General features: G+C 37.8%; 1 protein-coding gene across 3 annotated transcripts in view; it reads left to right on the forward strand.

The window, feature by feature from the left end:
* The window catches only part of DENND5B (DENN domain containing 5B), a 189,537-nt gene that overhangs the window by 87,555 nt on the left and 82,213 nt on the right, over positions 1-19,769 (forward strand). For all 3 annotated transcript variants that reach the window (XM_072765635.1, XM_072765634.1, XM_026000077.2), the window contains one exon: positions 3,792-4,458. In XM_072765635.1, the coding sequence (XP_072621736.1) occupies positions 3,792-4,458 (667 nt within the window). The remainder of the gene's footprint in view (positions 1-3,791; positions 4,459-19,769) is intronic.

Raw genomic sequence — 19,769 nt, forward strand, 5'->3', positions numbered from 1 at the left:
AGTGTTTTGAAATATAAAGATAAAGACATTTTCACTGACCTAATAATACTAAGCTTCATGATTTTGCTTTTAGTATTTATTATCAATTACCATTTATGGCCCCAAATAGTATATTGTTCTGTGCATGGTACTCTTGTATGTTTACAGTTGTAAAAATATAGCACCATTCCTAGAGTCACTTGCAATCTAGAGAGCCAAACAAAATAGAGAAACTAGTAATGTGTCAGTATACAATGTACATGTGTATACAGCAGTATACTTCCCCATTCACTAAAGACTTTCTAGAGGAAAAGTGACATTTTAATGGCATTTATAGGATGAAAGCAGTATTTTTTATGGAATGATAAAGGAAAGTTCTTTAAGATAGTATTTATGTAGAGACTTAAAGAAAGTTAAGGGAGTGTTTCCATTAGCTACTGCTGTATAACAGACCACCCCAGTATACTACTTAAGTGGCTTAAAACATGGATTGTGGGTTTTTCATAATCTGGCCGTTTTTTTGTTTTTGTTTTTGTTTTTATATAGGGCTAGATAGTAAATAGTTGAAGCATTATAGGCCGTTTAGTTTCTGTCAGTTATTCATTTCTGCTGTTGTAGTGCAAAAGTAGACATAGACAATGCTTAAATGGATGAGTGGTATTGTGTTCTAATAAAATTTCATTTACAAAAACAGGTGGCAGATTGGATTTGACCTAAGGACTATGGTTTGTTGACTCTTGATTTAAAACAACAAAACTGTTACTTTGCTTACAAATCTGCAATTTGGGTATGGTTTATTAGCAAGGTAACCTCTCTGCACTACGGGGTGTCAGTTAGATTGTTTCGAAGGCTAAAGACTAGAATCATCTGAAGGTTCACCCACTCACAGGTGATATCTCCTGGGCTGGAAACATTGCTGGGGAATCCTCAATCTCTGTGCCATCTCTTTGTGTGATCTCTAGCATGGCAACTTCACATTGGTCAAATTTTTTATATGTTGGAGTGTATATGACCGGAGATATGGAAGTTGTATTGCATTTTTAAGCCTACCCTGAAAAGTCATTAATTTGTCACTTCTCACCTCCGTTACATTTTACTTGACTGGGTGAGGGGTAGGCAGACCGGCCCTCTGGGCAAATCCAACTGGCTTCCTATTTATAAATAAAGTCATAACCATTCCTTATGTGTTGTCAGTGGCTGCTTTTGGACTACACTACAATGTTAGTGCTGAGTAGTTGTGACAAAGTTTATAAGGGCTGCAGAGCCTAAAATATTTATTATCTGGCTTTTTACAGAACAGGCTTTCAGTTCCTGGGTGTAGGCACTCTCAGTGAGCCACCCATGACCTTGATGGGAGAATGGCAAGGTTCTAGAACAGCATTGTAGAGCTATCTGGCTTTTTACAGAACAGGTTTTCAGTTCCTGGGTGTAGGCACTCTCAGTGAGCCACCCATGACCTTGATGGGAGAATGACAAGGTTCTAGAACAGCATTGTAGAACTAGAAATACCGTTGGAGTCATTTTTAGAAAGTACAGTCTGCCATAGGGAATGAACCACATGGAAACTTAAAGGAAGATCGTTCTAGCCAGAGGGAACAACAAATTTTGGCAAGTGCCTGCGAGGTGTTTTCACAGAACAACAGTATGGCTAGTGTTGCTGGAACAGAGTAGGTGAGTAGTAGGAGATGAAGGCAGAGAAGTTGCCAGGGCCAAGTTCGTGTGGGGCCTTATAAGGGCCTTATATTGTAAAGAGTTCAGGTTTAGTGAGGTAAGAGGCCATTGCAGGTTTCAAGAAGAGGAACAAGATCTAGCTTATATTTTCTAAGGATCACTGTGGCTACTCTGTAGGGACTACAGTATGGGGATAAGGACAAAGGCAGGAAGACTGTTGAGCAGAATATTAAATAGTCTTCTAGCTAAGAAAGGAAGATGGCTAATTAGAGTAGTAAGAGTAAAGATGGAGGAATTTGTTTCTGAATATAGTTTTGAAGGTAGAACTGATGGTCTTTATCGATGGATTGGATTAATGGAGTGAGAGAGAAAGAAGTCAAGATGACTCCAAAGCCCTGAGGCATTCTTGCTACCTCCTTGGACCCCCTCTGAAAAACACTGCGTTTCAGTACAGGAAGATTGACATGCTAGGTGGCACAAACAGTTCCATACCCCTCCTGCTAAAACCCTGCAGAGGCTTCTTCCCATTGTCCTCTTCAGATTTCTAACATGACTCACCAAACACCTTTGCAATGTAGCTTCTAATTATTTCTCTTGGGTTCTTTTTTTTTTTTCTTTTTTTTTCTTTTCTTTTTTTCTTGGGTTCTTTTTAACTTCCCCCTATCTTGCTTTCTGTTTCCCACCCACAAAAAACACATGTCACTTCCTCAAACCCGCATATTCTGTCTTCTGGGCTTTTGCACATGTGTCCTCTCTGCCTTCTCTCCATCTCACTAACAGCTATGCTCATCTTTAGGCTCCCACTTAGACTTCCTGTTTTTGTTTTTGTTTTGCTAGCTCCTTCTTTTCTAATTTAGGTCCTCCTGCTATGTTTTTTCCATGGCAATCTGTATTTACTCCATCACAGTACTTCCCATACTTTACCATTTATTTTTTAGTCATTTGTCATCCTTACTGGACTGGAAGTTCCATAGGAGCAGGAGCATGTCTTATGTCTTTTTCAGCTGAATCACCCCCACAGGGCCTGGCTCATAAAGACACTTAATAAGTGTTTGTTGATAATTTGAATGAAGGACACGTAACTTTTAAGGTGAATTGCATTTTCTTAAGTAACATGGGGAGAACTTCCAAATTTCACATCAGATCAATTGTTAAGTCTGAAAAAAGAAAAATATAATAGCTATGGTAAAATTATTTATATGCAGAAAGCATATTGCAATACAAAAACAGAAATACATAAGAATGATCATTATGTTAAGGTAGTTAAATTACAAAGTTCTTTTCAAATTTTTTGTAATTTTTATTTTGTTTAAAATGTTTTAAAGAATGAATTCAAATTGCATTTTAAGAATTTTAAATTAGGCATCTTTAACTTTCAGGTCGTTTTGTTCCCAAATTTGACTCAATCCTGGGTAGTTACCAAGACCTAAAGCATAATACTTACTGGAACGGATCTAAGATGTCATTGTTTCTACTCTTCTGCTTCAGTAAATAAAAAAAAACCTTCCATTTTTATAGTTTCTGTTTCTAAGATCAAGTATCATATTGTTCAAAATAGTAACAAAGTGATACTATTGTTTTTATTTTTTTTTCAATTTATCAAATGAGCCTTCACCTACTTCTCTAGTCCTCTGAAACATTACCATCATCACTTCAGAAATAGTGATTAATACTTAAATATTAAATGTTTGTAAAGTACCATTGAATATTTTGCCTTCAAGTCATTGACTAGCAAATGTAGATAAAGAAAGTGAGACTTGGAGAAGTCACATGCAGTGTTGAAGGTCACAGGCTTGGATAAGAAGTTTACTGGGAGCAAGTCAAAGATCTCATTCTTAGTCAAACCTCCTGCACGTAATATACAGTAAAGATGTTTTTTCCATCTCTATATATTTATATATATGTATGTATGTATGTTTGTATGTATATATATGTATGTATATATAGATTTCTTTTAAAAATAATTTTATCAATGTGTAAATGAACTTACAGTGTATCTCTAAGGCTACTACTAATAATATTAAATATGGATAAAACTTGTGTCCTTTTGAGTCTTGTTAGGTTATAAACAACTAACATTTTCTCTAGTTTGAAGTTATTTGTGTATAGCATTCTCATACTTTTTCCCCTTTCCTCCACAGTTGTGCATGCCTAAAGGGCTGTCTTTCAGAACTCAGACTGACAATAAAGACCCTCAGTTTCACTCATTTATAATTACCCGGGAAGATGGCTCTCGTACCTATGGTTTTGTTCTCACTTTTTATGAAGAAGTTACAAGTAAGCAGATCTGCACAGCAATGCAGACGCTCTACCAGATGCACAATGCAGAGCATTATAGCAGCGTGTATGCTTCATCCTCCTGCAGCATGGACTCTCTGGCAAGCAGTATTGATGAGGGAGATACAACTTCCCTTTTGAAACTCCAGCGATACAACTCCTATGACATCAGCAGAGACACCCTGTATGTTTCAAAAAGTATATGTTTGATCACACCACTGCCATTCATGCAGGCCTGCAAGAAATTCCTTATCCAGCTTTACAGGGCGGTTACCTCACAGCAGCCACCGCCCTTGCCGCTGGAGAGCTACATCCATAACATTCTTTATGAGGTACCCCTCCCACCTCCAGGGAGATCACTGAAATTTTATGGTGTTTATGAACCTGTCATCTGCCAGAGACCTGGGCCCAATGAACTCCCCCTCTCCGATTATCCTCTTCGAGAGGCCTTCGAGCTTCTGGGGTTGGAGAACCTGGTACAGGTGTTTACCTGTGTTCTTTTAGAGATGCAGATCCTTCTCTACTCGCAAGGTAAGTCTTCCTTGGGTTCTAAAACTTCCCCCAAAAAGTACTTATAAATCCAAACTGCTGCACCTCCATGGGGTATTTATTAAAACCAAATTATTAATGGTCAGAAGCCTTCTGTTTTGTGTAAAAGGAGCACCTATTTTAGGTGGGACCAGAGGCTAAGATATTACATCTCTTTGAGGCATCAGTGGCTGTGGACAAAAACAGGAAAGCCTACAGAAGCATTAATCTGATTGACTTGAATATATTTATTTTTTAATAGAAATAGGCCCTTTTTTCTAGATAGTACATAATCATCATAAAAGAAATACATTTCTTTTCATATTGAAAGTGAGAATGATGTTAGTACCAAGAACATGTAGCCAGCCATCTCATTTTTTGCAGATCAGTAAAGGTTCACATCAAAACTCTGTTGACATTGGACAGGGATAAATGAGATTGTTGACTCTGAAGTTTCCTAAGGCATTCATCTTTGGAACTTTGCCTATGGGAGATCTCACTAGCTGTGACTCTCCTGGGTTAACGGTTCTACTGGAGTTGTATGGAGTGCTTTTGTTTTATTTTGCTTTTATTCCCAAAAGGAAGTTACCTTTGTGATGTTTTCCATTCAAAGTTCTCCCAGCATATACTTAAGAAACCTAACAAAATTTGAGTTTTATATTATGAGTGCATTTATGATGACTAATGTTGAGTCTAAACTAGAGTACTTGTTCCAATCTGAACATGATTTTGCAGAGGAAATAAAGATGCTCTGTCTTAATGAATAGTGAGTTGAAGGAAAATACAAAATGGTTGCTACATCGATGTGTCCTTTGAAAAATGTGGCACAAATATTTGGGTTAGCTTTTTGCTAACTTGTATTTAGGCTAGCAGGATTGTAGTGCAATCTCCTGACTGCTGCCGTCAAGCTTATTTTACCACTTTCCTTTTTTTTCTTTTCTATTTTAAATTATAAGTGAAGCTGAGCCAAGTAGGCTATATTTGTACTTCCCCATCTTGTGTGTATGTTGACACTATTTGTGTGTTGACAGCCCTTCACGAGGTTGTGTTTTCTTCAGTTTATCCTACATAATGTTCTTTGATAATGTGTTCTGATGTCTCAATTTTTGTTGTCAGGAAGTTCTCTAATGACCAATCTAAATTCTTTCCTTTCCTCTTGCTCTCACTTTCTTAGGGCTGATCATTACCTGCAGATCACGTGTTTGTATCTAAAACATGTAACTTTAAGTAATTTTCTCTTTCAATTTCTTCCCTTCTTGCTTTTTTCCCTGAAGCCAGGGTAGGGGTTAGAGAGTTGCTGGGAGAGAGCAGGGGCTTGGAACTGGATAATTTAGATCCTGGATTGACAAGAGATCTTGAAGGTCGTTTGGTTCAGCTTTAGTTCTGACTTGGTTCAGCTTTGGGCCAGAAAGAATATTGGTTTTTGAAGACATAACAATCCTAGGTTCGGATCTCTGCTCTGTCACATACTAACTGTAACCACAGACAAGTTACATAATCTTCGTGTCAATTAATTCATCTTTATGAAGATAACAGGGTTTTTTTCCCTTCTCTCTCACTGATTTATTGTGAAGGCTAAATAAGAAAACCTGTACATGATACTTGACGCTAAATGATAGCTGATATTATTGTAATTATTATTGATTTATCAGTCCAACATAATCCCCTATAAATTATGTATATTTTAAGTTGCATGGGTCCAACATATTATTGCATTTAAAGTATAGCTTTGTTAAATTAAATAGTCAAGGCATTTGTTTCAGGGTTGAGGACCTAATAAATGTTCTCTTATATTGAATGTTAGGACTTTTTTTTTTTTAAGCCAAAAACAAAACAAAACAAAAAAAACCTTTCATTATCACACTTTCTCTATTAAAAGGCACTGTATGTCTCACCGTGTGTGGTCTGTCCTGAGCTGTCATCTTTCCGCTGTTTGATTAGCTTATCCCAGCTGGTTCATGGAAGCTGTTGAAAAGTTATAATTGATTAATATCTGCCAATTCAGTTTCAGATGAAGAAACATGAGTGTTTATGAGCATAAATGAGATTTATTTTTTGGTTTTTTTTGTAAGGTTTTGTGGTAATTTGGTTTTATGAATCCTGAGATTATAGGACCCACATACTCTCCTCACTCTCTCTGTCTCCCTCTTCTTTCCCTCTACACACACACACTTTAAGTGTCCTACAAAAGAAAGTCTCATATGTTGTTTTTTTTTTAAGATTTTATTTATTTATTCACGATAGATATATATATAGAGAGAGAGAGAGAGAAGCAGAGACAGAGGCAGAGGGAGAAGCAGGCTCCATATGCCAGGAGCCTGACGTGGGACTTGATCCCGGGACTCCAGGATCGTGCCCTGGGCCAAAGGCAGGCCCCAAACCGCTGAGCCACCCAGGGATCCCCAGAAAGTCTCATATGTTAATTTTATAACCATTCACCGAAATCACTCTATGTTAGGAATTATACTATAAAAATGCCTTGTACGTTTTGGGGTTACTTTTCTGTTCAACAATGAGCTACTGCTCTTATCCATGTTTTATCAAAAGAAAGTTGAGGCTCAGGGAAGCTAAGTAACCTTCCTGAGATCACACAGCGATTAGGTAATGTTGTAGAGGCTAAGAATGGGACTTGGATCTGTCTTTCTCCAGAGTACTTAACCACCATATTAACTGTATCAGGCACTACACTTAACCTTTCCTTATCTGTCTTAATATTTATTTTTAAATTATTAGCTCACTCTGCTAATCTGTTTTAATGATATCATGCTAAATAACTGTAGAGTATAAAATGAAAGCTCTGCATAAATGCACATTTTAATATTGACAATGTCTCTCCCATTAGAGAAAGAGATTCAATTTAAATGAATGCAATAAAAGTGATTATGTTGATTTGTACTCTGGTGCCCTCCTTCATTCTTCCTGTGTTAAGGGGATCTTAATAACATCTAATACTTCTTGTTTTATTCACTAATAAAGCTATGCCATAAAATTTAAAAACATTGCAAGGGCTAAACAATAACCATGAAAACCCAAAATGAATCAAAGTAGATGGATTTTAATGATGAAACTGTCCTTCTAGACTGATTTGAAATTCTGGTCCACAGCCCATTTAAACAGATTCAATCTGCCATTTACAGAGTGTGTATATTACACTCCCAAAGTGTGTATTATTACACTTTATGATGGTAACTAGCTAGAAGTTTTAAGTAGAGAATGCACCCAAGAGATAGAGGCTCTTTTCCAGGACCTCAAATCAGAAAAGGTAACTTTCTTCTGCACCCTGGAAATACCTGGAACAAGACACTGGGAAGACTGGAATATGATCCTCTTTTCAGAGGAATAATGGAGGGAGGAATAAAAGGAGAGCTTAAACACTAGTGTCTGGTTTTCATGTCCATAATTAAAGTCGCAGGAACACTTTGGAGCCTTGCTTACCTTCTTTGACTCTTTACAATGGAGATAAGCAGTTACCCACAGCTCACACTGAACTGCCATCCCAGCCTGTGATTCCTTCACAATGCCTCCTCCCCACCTTTCTTCTCTTTCCTCTTGTAAATTGTGCATGAAGTAACCCGGTCAAAAAGTAGAAGCTACTTAAAGTTCTCTTGAAAAAGTTGGAAGCCTTCTAATCACAAACTGCTAGTTGTGCTCAGCTGAACACCATAGCTGATTTGGTCATAGGATTTTTTTTTTTAAGGTTTTATTTACTTATTCATGAGAGAGAGAGAGGCAGAGACACAGGCAGAGGGAAAAGCAGGCCCCATGCAGGGAGCCTATTCTGTCTTAGGTAAGTTCCTATATTTCAGTTTATTCTGCCAATCTTTCTGTTGCTGTACTAAATTTTTACTATAGCTTTAAAGTAAGTCTTGGTATCTGGTAGGGAGCTTCCCTCACTACTTTATTTTTTTTTTCCCCAAGAAATAGACTAATTTATTCAATATGCATTTTTCACATGTGTCTATAGGTACATTACAATATAAAATAATGGCATCATTTTAACACGTAAAGCTGAAAGAGCTTTCAAAATCATTAATCCTTTGAAGCCATACCATCATTAGCACTTTGTAACAAAGATAATGCTATGTTACAGACAATACTACACCTTCTTTTTTATTGGAATTGCATTGAATCTGATTTGAGGACAATTGACATATTTAAAATTTTGAGTTTCCCCTTCCACGAAAATGCTATAGCTCTCCACTTCTAAGGGTCTTGTTTAATGTCTCTCAGTGAAGTTTTACAATAGTAAACAATTGCAAATAATGACAATTGTGTTTCTTCTATTCCCGTATTTCTCACCTTTATTTCTTTTTCTTGCCTTACTACATTAGCTCTCCAGTATAATATAGAATAGAATTGATAGTAGCAGGCATCTTTGTCTTTTTATTACACATTTATTTATTTTTTTAAAATACACATTTATTTCTTTATTTATTTATGAGAGAATGAGTGGGGGTGGGGCAGAGGAAGAGGGAGAAAGAATCTCTATTTGGCTCCACACACCCAGTGTGGAACACAAGGTGGTGGGACTCCATCTCACAACCCTGATATCATGACTTGAGCTGAAACCAAGAGTTGGATGCTTAACCAACTGAACCACCCAGGCGCTACTAAAAAAAAAAAAGAACACTTACTGTTTCACTTATTATAAAGTATAATATTTTGCTGTAGTGTTTTTTTTGGTGACTGCCTTGTACCAGGTTAAAGAAGTTCCCTTTATTCCTAGTTCAAGTTTTTAAAAATCATGAATTCATGTAGTATTTTATTGAATGCTCCTTCTACATCAAATAAGATGATCATATTTTTCTCCTTTTAATCACTTAATAAGGTGAAAAATCCATCCCTCTATTCCTGAGATACACCTTACTTGTTTTTTTTTTTTTTTAAGATTTTATTTATTTATGATAGAGAGAGAGAGAGAGAGGCAGAGACACAGGCAGAGGGAGAAGCAGGCTCCATGCAGGGAGCCCGATGCGGGACTTGATCCTGGGTCTCCAGGACCACACCATGGGCCGAAGGTGGCGCCAAACCGCTGAGCCACCCAGGGATCCCCACCGTACTTGGTTATGATGATGTATCATTACTTTTTAAATATGGTTTGATTTAGTTGGTTCATATTTTTATTAGAATTTTTGCATCTATGTCTTCACTCTAGTGTTCATTTCATGTACTATCTTGTCTAGTTTTTTGTATTAAGGCTATTCTAGCTTTATAGATTGAGTTGGAAAGTGTTCTATTTTTTTCTGGAAGATAGAGAAGACTTTATTTAAGGTTGTAATTATTTGTTCCATGACTGAGAGAACTTGTCTACAATCTGTTTGTTCTTGTTGGGAAGATGTAAGTTACCAGATCAGTCTAATAGTTTACTTAGTTTTTTTTTTTATTTCTCCTCTTCCTGCCCCCTCCTTCTGCCTTTCTCCTCCTCCTCCTTCATCATCACCATCATCATCATCAACTATGAACAAACACCAAATATGTTTTATAATACCACAGGCTACCCGCTGGTATTTGACCAAGGATCCCATATAGCAAAAGAATCCTGATAGTTAAAAGATGCTGGCAGATTACTAGTTCTTACTAGTCCCGTTCACTCATTAACAGTTCAGTCCATCATCTTTATTGTATGAAATGTCTCACAGGCTGAGGTTGCTCAGGTTTGCAGACTTCCATTCATTCTTGTCAGGTTCCAGAAGCAGTAGTGGTCTAAACAATACACGTTTCACCCTTTCAAGGCATGTGGTATAATTGAACTAATGAATTCAATAGTAGATAATTGTAGATAGAGATAATATTATCTCTTGCTCTACGCCTCTTTTGAGGTGTTAATGTATATTGGATTTCCTTTACTACATAATTCATTTATTCTTTCCTTTACCCTCAGCTGCTATTCCTCCTTTTTATTTAAACCCAGATGCTTCTACCTTTGGAATAGCATGCCTTAGGTTCCAGTTTAGGTTCAGCTACATACAAGTAGATTTCCGGCTTCTACAAGTGACAGAATCCGGCAACTCTTTGTACATTTCCAGAGTCAGTCCTGTAGGAAAAGAGGCTCCTGGTTGTTTATCTCCTCCTTGCATTCTCTTTGTAACAAGATCCTGTATAAATAGTTTCCATTTTATTTTGGAATTCATCAAACATTGCCTTCTCCATTAGAGTGTTTTTCCAGCATTACCTAAGACATCATTAGTATTTCAGGTTTCAAGATTATGTCTTTCCTTTTTTTTCTTTTTTAAAGATGTTATTTATTTATTCATGAGAGAGAGAGGCAGAGACACAAGCAGAGGGAGAAGCAGGCTCCATGCAGGGAGCCGGATGCAGGACTCGATCCCCAGTCTCCAGGATCACCCCCTGGGCCAAAGGCAGGCACTGAACCGCTCAGCCACCCGGGCTGCCCTATTTTATGTCTTTCATGCACAGGAACAGTTTAAATTAATGTTCAGTAGCAAGCTGGTAATTGCTTCTCATGGAAATTCTCTAGTCCAGCATCCCAATACTCAATACTGGGACATGCTCACAGATTTTTGCCATACCCCAGTCTGTGCTTTGCACATAGGGCTGTGGTGCAGACTTTGTCCATACCAGGATTCCTGTTGCTTTACTCTGTAGGCTCAGACAGTTTTATTCCCATGTAGCTTGTCCAGTTAATATTGCTTGAAGGGCAATTTATAGGCTTTCTCTTTTACTTTTGGGGAAAGTGTTCTGCAGTCATACTAGTATCTGTTGCCATAAAACATTCAGGTAAGCCTGTTTATTATTTTTCATTTAAATTTTTAGTTAGGTAACATACAGTGCAATATTGGCTTCTGGAGTAGAATTCAGTGATTCATTGCTTACATACAACATCCAGTGCTCATCACAAATGCCCTCTTTAATCCCCATCACCCATTCAGCCCATCCCCACCCAACTCCCTCCATCACCCCTCAGTGTGTTCTCTGTTGTTAAGAATCTCATAGGGTTTGTTTCCGTCTTTGTTTTTCCCCTCCTTGCCATATGTTTATCTGTTTTCTTTCTTAAGTTCTGCATATGAGAGAGATTATATGGTATTTGTATTTCTCTGACTGACTTAGTTCAGTTGGCATAATACACTCTAGCTCCATGTTGTTGCAAATGGCAAATTTCAGTGTTTTTGATGGCTGACTAATATTCCATTATGTGTGTGTGTGTGTGTGTGTGTGTGTATTCCATCTTCTTTAAAATGGACATTTGGGGTCTCTCCATAGTTTGGCTGTTGTTGATAATGATGCTCTAAACATCGTGGTGTATGTATGTACCACTTCAAATCTGTATTTTTTTATCCTTTGGGTAAATACCTAGTAGTGCAATTGCTGGGTTGTAGGGTAGTTTTATTTTTAACTTTTTGAAGCACCTCCACACTTCTCCAGGGTGGCTGCACCAGTTTGTAGTCCCACCAACAGTGCAGGAGGGTTCCCATTTCTCCACATCCTCACCAACACCTGTTGTTTTTTTGTTGTTAATTTGAGCTATTCTGACAGGTGCGAGGTGGTATCTCCTCGTGGTTTTGATTTGTATTTCGCTGATGATGAGTGAAGTCGAACATCTTTTCATGTTTCTGTGAGCCATCTGGAGGTCGTCTTTGGAAAGTGTCTATTCATGTCTTCTGCCCATTTCTTAACTGGGTTTTGTTTTGGTGTGGATTGATTTTTGTTTTTGTTTTTGCTTTTGCTTTTGTTTTGTTTTTCTTTTGGTTTTGTTTTGTTTTGTTTTGTTTTTGGTGGTTGAGTTCTTTATAGATTTTGGATAGTAACTTTCTATAAGATGTGTCATTTGCAAATATCTTCTCTCATTGCTTTTTATCTTGATAAAATCCCAGTAGTTCATTTTTACTTATTTCCCTTGCTTCCAGTGACATACATGTCTGGTGAAGTTGCTATGGCCGAGGTCAGAGAGGTTGCTGCCTGTGTTCTTTTCTAGGATTTTTGATGGATTCCTGTCTTTCATTTAGGTGTTTCATTCATTTTGAATTTATTTTTGTGTATGGTGCAAAAAAAAGTGGTCCAGTTTCAGTCTTCTGCATGTTGTTGTCCGGTTTTCCCAACACCATTTGTTGAAGAGACTTTTTTCCTTTGGATATTCTTTCCTACTGTATCGAAGATTCGTTGGCCAAATAGTTGTGGGCTCACCTCTGGGTTTTCTGTTCTGTTCCATTGATCTGTGTGTCTGTTTTTGTGCCAGTACCATACTGCCTTGATGACTCCAGCTTTGTAATAGAGCTTAAAATCTGGAATCATGATGCCTCCAGTTTTCTTTTTCTAAATTGCTTTGGCAGGGATCCCTGGATGGCTCAGCAGTTTAGCGCCTGCTAGGGCGTGGTCCTGGAGTCCCGGGATCGAGTCCCACATTGGGCTCCCTGCGTGGAGCCTGCTTCTCTTTCTGTCTGTAGTCTCTGCCTCTCTCTCTCTCTCTCTCTCTCTCTCTCTCTCTCTCTCTGTCGCTCATGAATAAATAAATAAAATTTATTAAAAATTTTTTTAATATTGCTTTTTAAAAATATTGCTTTTTTTAAAAATTGCTTTGGCTATTTGGGGTCTTTTGTGGTTCCATAAAAATTTTAGGATTATTTGTTCTAGCTCTGTGAAAAATGTCGTTGGTGTTTGATAGTGATTGCATTGAATATGTAGTTTGAGGTAAAGCATATTTAAACACTGTAATTTTTACCCAAACTTCAACCTTAATGCTTTCAACCTTCAAACTTTTTTATATTCTATCTAATTTGTAGCCCACATTAAGACTTCACTAAAAGGTTTCAATACTACAGTACGTGAGACTTCTATGTAAAGGAGTCTCAGAAACTTCTCTTCACCCACTGACCATTTTCCCCACTCTTGTACCTTACTTATAGATTTTGGGTCTCCACAAGGGCGTGAGCCAGACCTTGGTCCTTTTGTCAATATTTATGTTTTCTTTAAAGATTTGTTTGTTTATTTTAGCAATAGAGAATGAGATCAAGAATGTACATGCGAGTGTGGGGAGGGGCAGAGGAAGAATGAGAGAGAACCCATAAGCAGACTCCCCAGCTGAGTGCAGGGAGGTCCTGGTGCCAGGACCCTTGAGATCATGACCTGAGCCACAACCAAGAGTCAGCCACTCAAGTAACTAAGCCACTCAAGCACCCCTGTTAATATTTATCTTGATTATTCTGCCCGACTGTTGCCCTAGAGGATCCCAGGTCTGATTTCTCCTTATAATCTTTGCCTTTCCCACATTTTAAATTTCTCGAAACTGGGGTAAATAGACCCAACTTGTTTGGCGTCTTTTAATGTAGGAGTACCAAGAAGGGGTTCCTTTGGTCTATCTAGCCTTAGAGTGCTGTTATTAAGACCTTGTTTCAGCCTCATCAGTGTCTTTTATCCCATTTTTCAATAACCATCTAAAGAATTCTACCCTGCTGGAATGAGTCCCTTAACACTCCTTTTCCTTTTCCTCTTTGTTTCATTCCTATCAATATTTGCTTTATTGACCCTATCTCTTAATAACTTAAAAAATTTTCCACCCTGCTAGGAAAAGTCCCATGGCTCTCCCCCTCTGCCTTTCCACATATTCTTTTTAATTAATTTAATGTTTTTATTAGCATCTATACGATCCATGAGGAGCAGCTGAGATAGCGAATTTGATAAGGCTTCTCTGATGGATTTTATGACAGTAAGGTTACAGCAGGTACTTGGGCAAAAGGAGCCCCCTGCATTTACTATGAACTAGGTAATGGGCATATTCAGTGGATGAATATCCCAGTTACTATAAAGCCAGTCCTACATGGCTTGCATATGAAGCATATTAACTACTTCATCTGGAATGTTCCACTTGGCATTTATAGAAGGAGTTAGGCAGTCTCCATTCCTCAAGATAAACCGAATTTACAGTGACTTTTGTCCAGTCTACCAGACTGTTCCCTTAGGAATAACTTGCTGTGTGTGTGTGTGTGGATCGTGAATAGCCACCTGTGATCGTCTCATAGTTAGCTGTGGGTCTTGTATCAACCTACACATGCTTTTCTACTCTACAGTATTTCAAAACAAAGATACTGCTTATGAATTACTCTCAATCCATTTTAGAAAGGATTCTTGAAGAAGTTGATACTGATCTACAAAATGAGATGGCTCCTTCCCACCAAATTCCACCCTTACCCCCCAGTTTCAGTAGTTTCTTTTTTTTTTTTTTTTTTTAAGATTTTATTTATTTATTTATGAGAGAGAGAGATAGAGACAGAGACAGAAACAAAGGCAGAGGAAGAAGCAGGCTCCATGCAGGGAGCCCGATGCGGGACTCGATCCTGGGACTCCAGAATCATGCCCTGAGCTGAAGGCAGATGCCCAACCACCGAGCCACCCAGACATCCCACTAGTTTCTTGGTTTTGACCTGCCCTACAATATAGCCTTGGGTGGCCAGAGGTCTTAGAAGTACCTTTTGTTGTCCTCACATAATTTTTCTCTTTTGGAATAGCCTTGAAGCCACTTGGCAGAAGCTCAGCTTGGTGTCATGTCAAAAGTGACCCAGCACTCTTAATTTTATTTTCGTTATTATAGATAACAATAATGAAGGGATTATATAATTCACTTTTTTTTTTTTTTTTTTTTAGTGATTTGCATTTCCTCAGGCATCCCATGAATCAGCTCCCAGGAAGTCAAATCCATCTATAAATTCCATTGGTAACTTTTACCTTCAATAACTTACCTCATCTGCTGTTCCATGTACCTTTGGCCATGTGGCCACACAGGAATCAGTTTCCTCATCCCCCACACTTCCATCCTTTATCTTCCCAAATCACAAGCTTCTGTGAATCTGGACCATTCTAGTCAATCTCACATTTTTCTGATACCAAATGATAGTGTTTCCTGACACTAAACAAGAGCTTTTTTTCTTTTTATTTTCCTTTCCTTTCTTTTCTTTTCAGGTTTTTTATGTATTCATTTAAGAGAGAGAAAGAGAGAGCACAAGCAGGGAGAGAGGCAGAGGGAGAGGGAAGTAGGGGACTCCCTGCTGACCTGGGAGCCCAGTGTGGGGCTCTATCCCAGGACCCTGAGATTATGACCTGAGCCAAAGGCAGACACTTAAACAACTGAGCCACCCAGGCACCTCTAAATATTACTGTCTTTAAATAACTTTTACCTTTGTTAATATTCTCTCTTATATCTTTTCTTCTATTTGATTTCTAGTTTTGTTAATTGTTCTCTTCTTTCTACTATTTCCTTTGGACTTAATTACTTTAAATCTCCTTAAAATTACTTTAAATCTACTTAAATCTCCCCAAATTTTGAGTCTTTGAAGTCATTGTAAACAGTTGAGTCTTGTGTTAGCTATATCCCACAAGTATTAGTATCTGGCATTTCCATTATTTAATTCAAAAATTTTTTAGTTCTTATTTATTTTGACCATTTGTCTTGCTTTTCTCCGTCTTTTTTGCCTTTTTCTGGGGGGGGGGGGGAATAATTGGAATGCCTTTTTTTCTTGTTGCAGTTTTTTCCCATTTTTTTAATGTAGATATATAAACTCTCCCTTTCTATTTTAAGATTTTATTTATTTACTCATGAGAGACACAGACGTAGGCAAAGGGAGGAGCAGGCTCCCCACAGGGAGCCGAATGGGGGACTTGATCCTGGGGCAGATGCTCAACCACTGAGCCACCCAGGCGTCCCAGCGCTTTCCCTCTCTTAATGGGTTAATTTTGGAATTTTAACATGAACACTTAGTCTTGTGTCAATCAGAATCTTTTAAATACTAATACTGAGGGGATCCCTGGGTGGCTCAGCGGTTTGGCACCTGCCTTCGGCCTAGGGCGTGATCCTAGCGTCCCGGGATCAAGTCCCACGTCGGGCTCCCTGCGTGGAGCCTGCTTCTCCCTCTACCTGTGTCTCTGCCCCTCTCTCTCTTTCTGTCTCCCTCATGAATAAATAAATAAAATCTTTTAAAAAATAATAATAAAATAAAATACTAATACTGTAAAGTGCTTTAATTCTAGCCACCCCCATCATAGCTTACTTGATATAGTTGTTCAGAATTTTGATAATCCTTCATGTAAGTCATTTTTACTTTATACACTTGATTTTGTTTAAATTTACCCACCGTTAAATAACAAAAATTAAACCAAGTAAATTATAAAGATATAATTGGCTTTATTAATCAATTCATGAATTGAGCAGTATCCCATCTAGCAACTACAGGGGTGCTCCAAAGGTCTATAGAAAGGGAAAAGTTTTTAAAGGCAGGACAAGCAGGTCATAAAAAGATAAAAGGATTATTTTAAGAGAGGTCCCCCCACCTTCCTATGGGGACAAAAGGGTCTTATTAGGTGGATTACCTCACGAGTGCTGACTAGGAAATTCCAGACTGACCAGTTAGGACTGCATTTCTGGAGGAGGTTGAAACTGTAAGTAGATTAGATAGTAAGCCCCAGGTTGGTGACATGGCCTACCTAGTATAAGTAACCCCATTTTAGATCTGTGATTTTCTTTTTAATACCACAACTGCCATTTCTTAAAATTTTACATTCCATTTTGTATCTTAGGTGGTTCTTCTGGGATCTGTCTCCTTCCTAAAGTGTATCCTTAGACATTCCCCAAATGAGGTGGCATTTTAAATGAGATTTTGTTCATCTGAAACTGTTTTCATTTCTTTTTTTTTTTTTTCTTAAAGATTTTGTTTATTCATGAGAGACACAGAGAGAGAGAGAGAGAGAGAGAGAGAGAGAGAGAGCCGAGACAGAGGGAGAAGCAGGCTCCGTGCAGGGAGCCCAACACGGGACTGGATCCCTGGTGTCCAGGATCACACCCTGGGCTGAAGGTGGTGCTAAACCACTAAGCCACCCAGGGATTCCCTGAAACTGTTTTCTTTTTGCCTGTGTTTTTGAAAGATGATTTTAGGGGATCCCTGGGTGGCTCAGCAGTTTAGCGCCTGCCTTTGGCCCAGGGCGCTATCCTGGAGTCCCGGGGTCGAGTCCCACGTCGGTCTCCTGGCATGGAGCCTACTTCTCCCTCTGCCTGTGTCTCTGCCTCTCTGTCTCTCTCTCTCTCTCTGTGTGTCTATCATAAATAAATAAATAAATAAATAAATAAATAAATAAATAAATAAATAAATAAATCTATCTTTAAAAAAAAAGAAAGATGATTTTATTGGATATTAAACTCTAGGTTAAAAATTGTGGGTTTAAAAAAAAGTTGTGGGTTTTTTTGGGTTTTGGTTTTTCTTTTCTTTTCTTTTAGCATTTTGAGAATAAGATTCTACTGTCTGCTGGTTTCTAGAATAGCTGTTGAGAAGTGTCTGTCAAAGTCACCCTAATTGTCATTCCTTGGCCAGAAATCTGTCTTTTCACTCTGGCTGTATATGAGATTTTCGGTTGCCTTTCATGACCTTTATTTTGACTGTAATTTATCTCAGTAAGAGTTTATTTGTTCTGCTTGTGGTTTGTTGTGAAATCTAGGGTTAATGTGTTTCAAGTTTTGGGAAGATTTCTATTTTTCCTCCTGAAACTTTAATTAAACCTGTTAATCTGTCTTGCTCCATCTTCCATATCTCTCAACCTCTTTTTGTATCTCTTTGTCTTTTTGTTGCATTTTGGGTGATTTTTTCACATCTGTCTCCCAGTTTATTCTCTTTTTACCTGTGTTTAATCTGTAGTTAATCTTTCCTTTGACATTTTGCTTTCAGTGGCCCTAAAACAGTTTACTCCTTAATTCTTTCTTTGATTTCCTTAAACATATTAAACAAATGTATTTTATATTATTTATCAGATAAATTCAGTATCTGATGGGTTAAAGATTGAGGATTTCTTCCTGCAGGAATGATTTGTATTTACTTTCACAAAGCATCTGAGTTCACTGGCAATACAGGACTACTTTTTTTCTTTTCTTTTTAAGTATGCTCCACACCCAGCGTGGAGCTTAACAAAGACCTACTTTTTTTTGTTTGTTTTTAAGTATTTTAATTTAAATTCAATTAATTAACATAAAGTGTATTATTCGTTTCAGAGGTAGAGTTCAGTGATTCATTCCACAGACTTACATAATACCTAGTGCTCATTACATCACCCAGTGACCCCATCACCTACCCTGGTGCCCTCCTTTTCCTTTCTGGATCCCTTTTCCCTGAGATTTCTACCATTTTGGGTCCTAGCTTTTATGCAAGAGGATCTACTGTGTGAATCCCAGCCCTTCTTAGACTTCGTACCTCAACATGCACAGAAATAAAACTGAAGCTCTGGGCCACTTTGGATCAGTAAATGCCTTGAAGAAAGCGAGACACTTCAGCCTTGCCACTCTGAACCCTTGTTCCCATTTTGTTCCTGACCTCTAATAACTTCTTCCCTTACTTTTGCAAATCCATATATATTCGTGAATTTGGTGTTTTAAAATTATTTTCTTTAGCATTTTTATTATTTTTTGTAATATTTTATGAGAGAGAGGGAGAGAGAGAGAGAGAGGCAGAGACACAGGCAGAGGGAGAAGCAGGCTCCATGCAGGGAGCCTGACGTGGGATTTGATCCAGGGTCTCCAGGATCACATCCTGGGCTGAAGGCAGGCACTTAACGGCTGAGCCACCCAGGGATCCCTTCTTTAGCATTTTTAGTTTAGAACAGGAGCTCTAGTCTATCATACTATCATAAATAGAAGTATTTGAAAAAGATTACTGAACTAAATTTAAAATGAACATATTGATTGTGTCAGCTATTACAGAATTTAACAGCTGCTAGGCATAATTTAACTAACTAATAATAATATAAAATAGGAAAATAATCCATGTCTGTTTTCCCTCTTGCCAACAATTATATTCAATCTACTTTAAACAACGTAAGTACTTAATTATATACATAGATACTTAATTTTTTCTCTTTATTTATTTTTAATTCTTTTTTAAATTTTTTCTCTTAACGTCTGTTGATGAAACAATAAGAGATACCACTTTATACAGGTAGTCTGGGTACTAGAAAATTATATTCTTATGAATGAAGAGATATAGAGGGGCACATTTTTATTTTAAATAATTTGCCTTAGAGGCGCCTCAGTGGCTCAGTTGGTTGAACATCTGCCTTCGGCTCAGGTCATGATCCCAAGGTCCTGGGATCGAGCCCTGCTCATGAGGGAGCCTGCTTCTCCCTCTGCCTGCTCCCTTGCTTGGGCGCACTCTCTCTGTGTCAAATAAATAAATCTTTAAATAATTATAATAATAATTTGCTTAAAAAAATGCCTGATGTCAATCCATTGCCAATGAATTTTAGAGGCACTATACAGTGTCACGGGTAACTTGTGATTAATGTACTTTTTACACTTAAAATTGTGAATTAAATAAGAATTTTTAATAAAA

Source organism: Vulpes vulpes, chromosome 8 (genome assembly GCF_048418805.1).
Source record: "Vulpes vulpes isolate BD-2025 chromosome 8, VulVul3, whole genome shotgun sequence".
NCBI lineage: Eukaryota > Metazoa > Chordata > Mammalia > Carnivora > Canidae > Vulpes > Vulpes vulpes.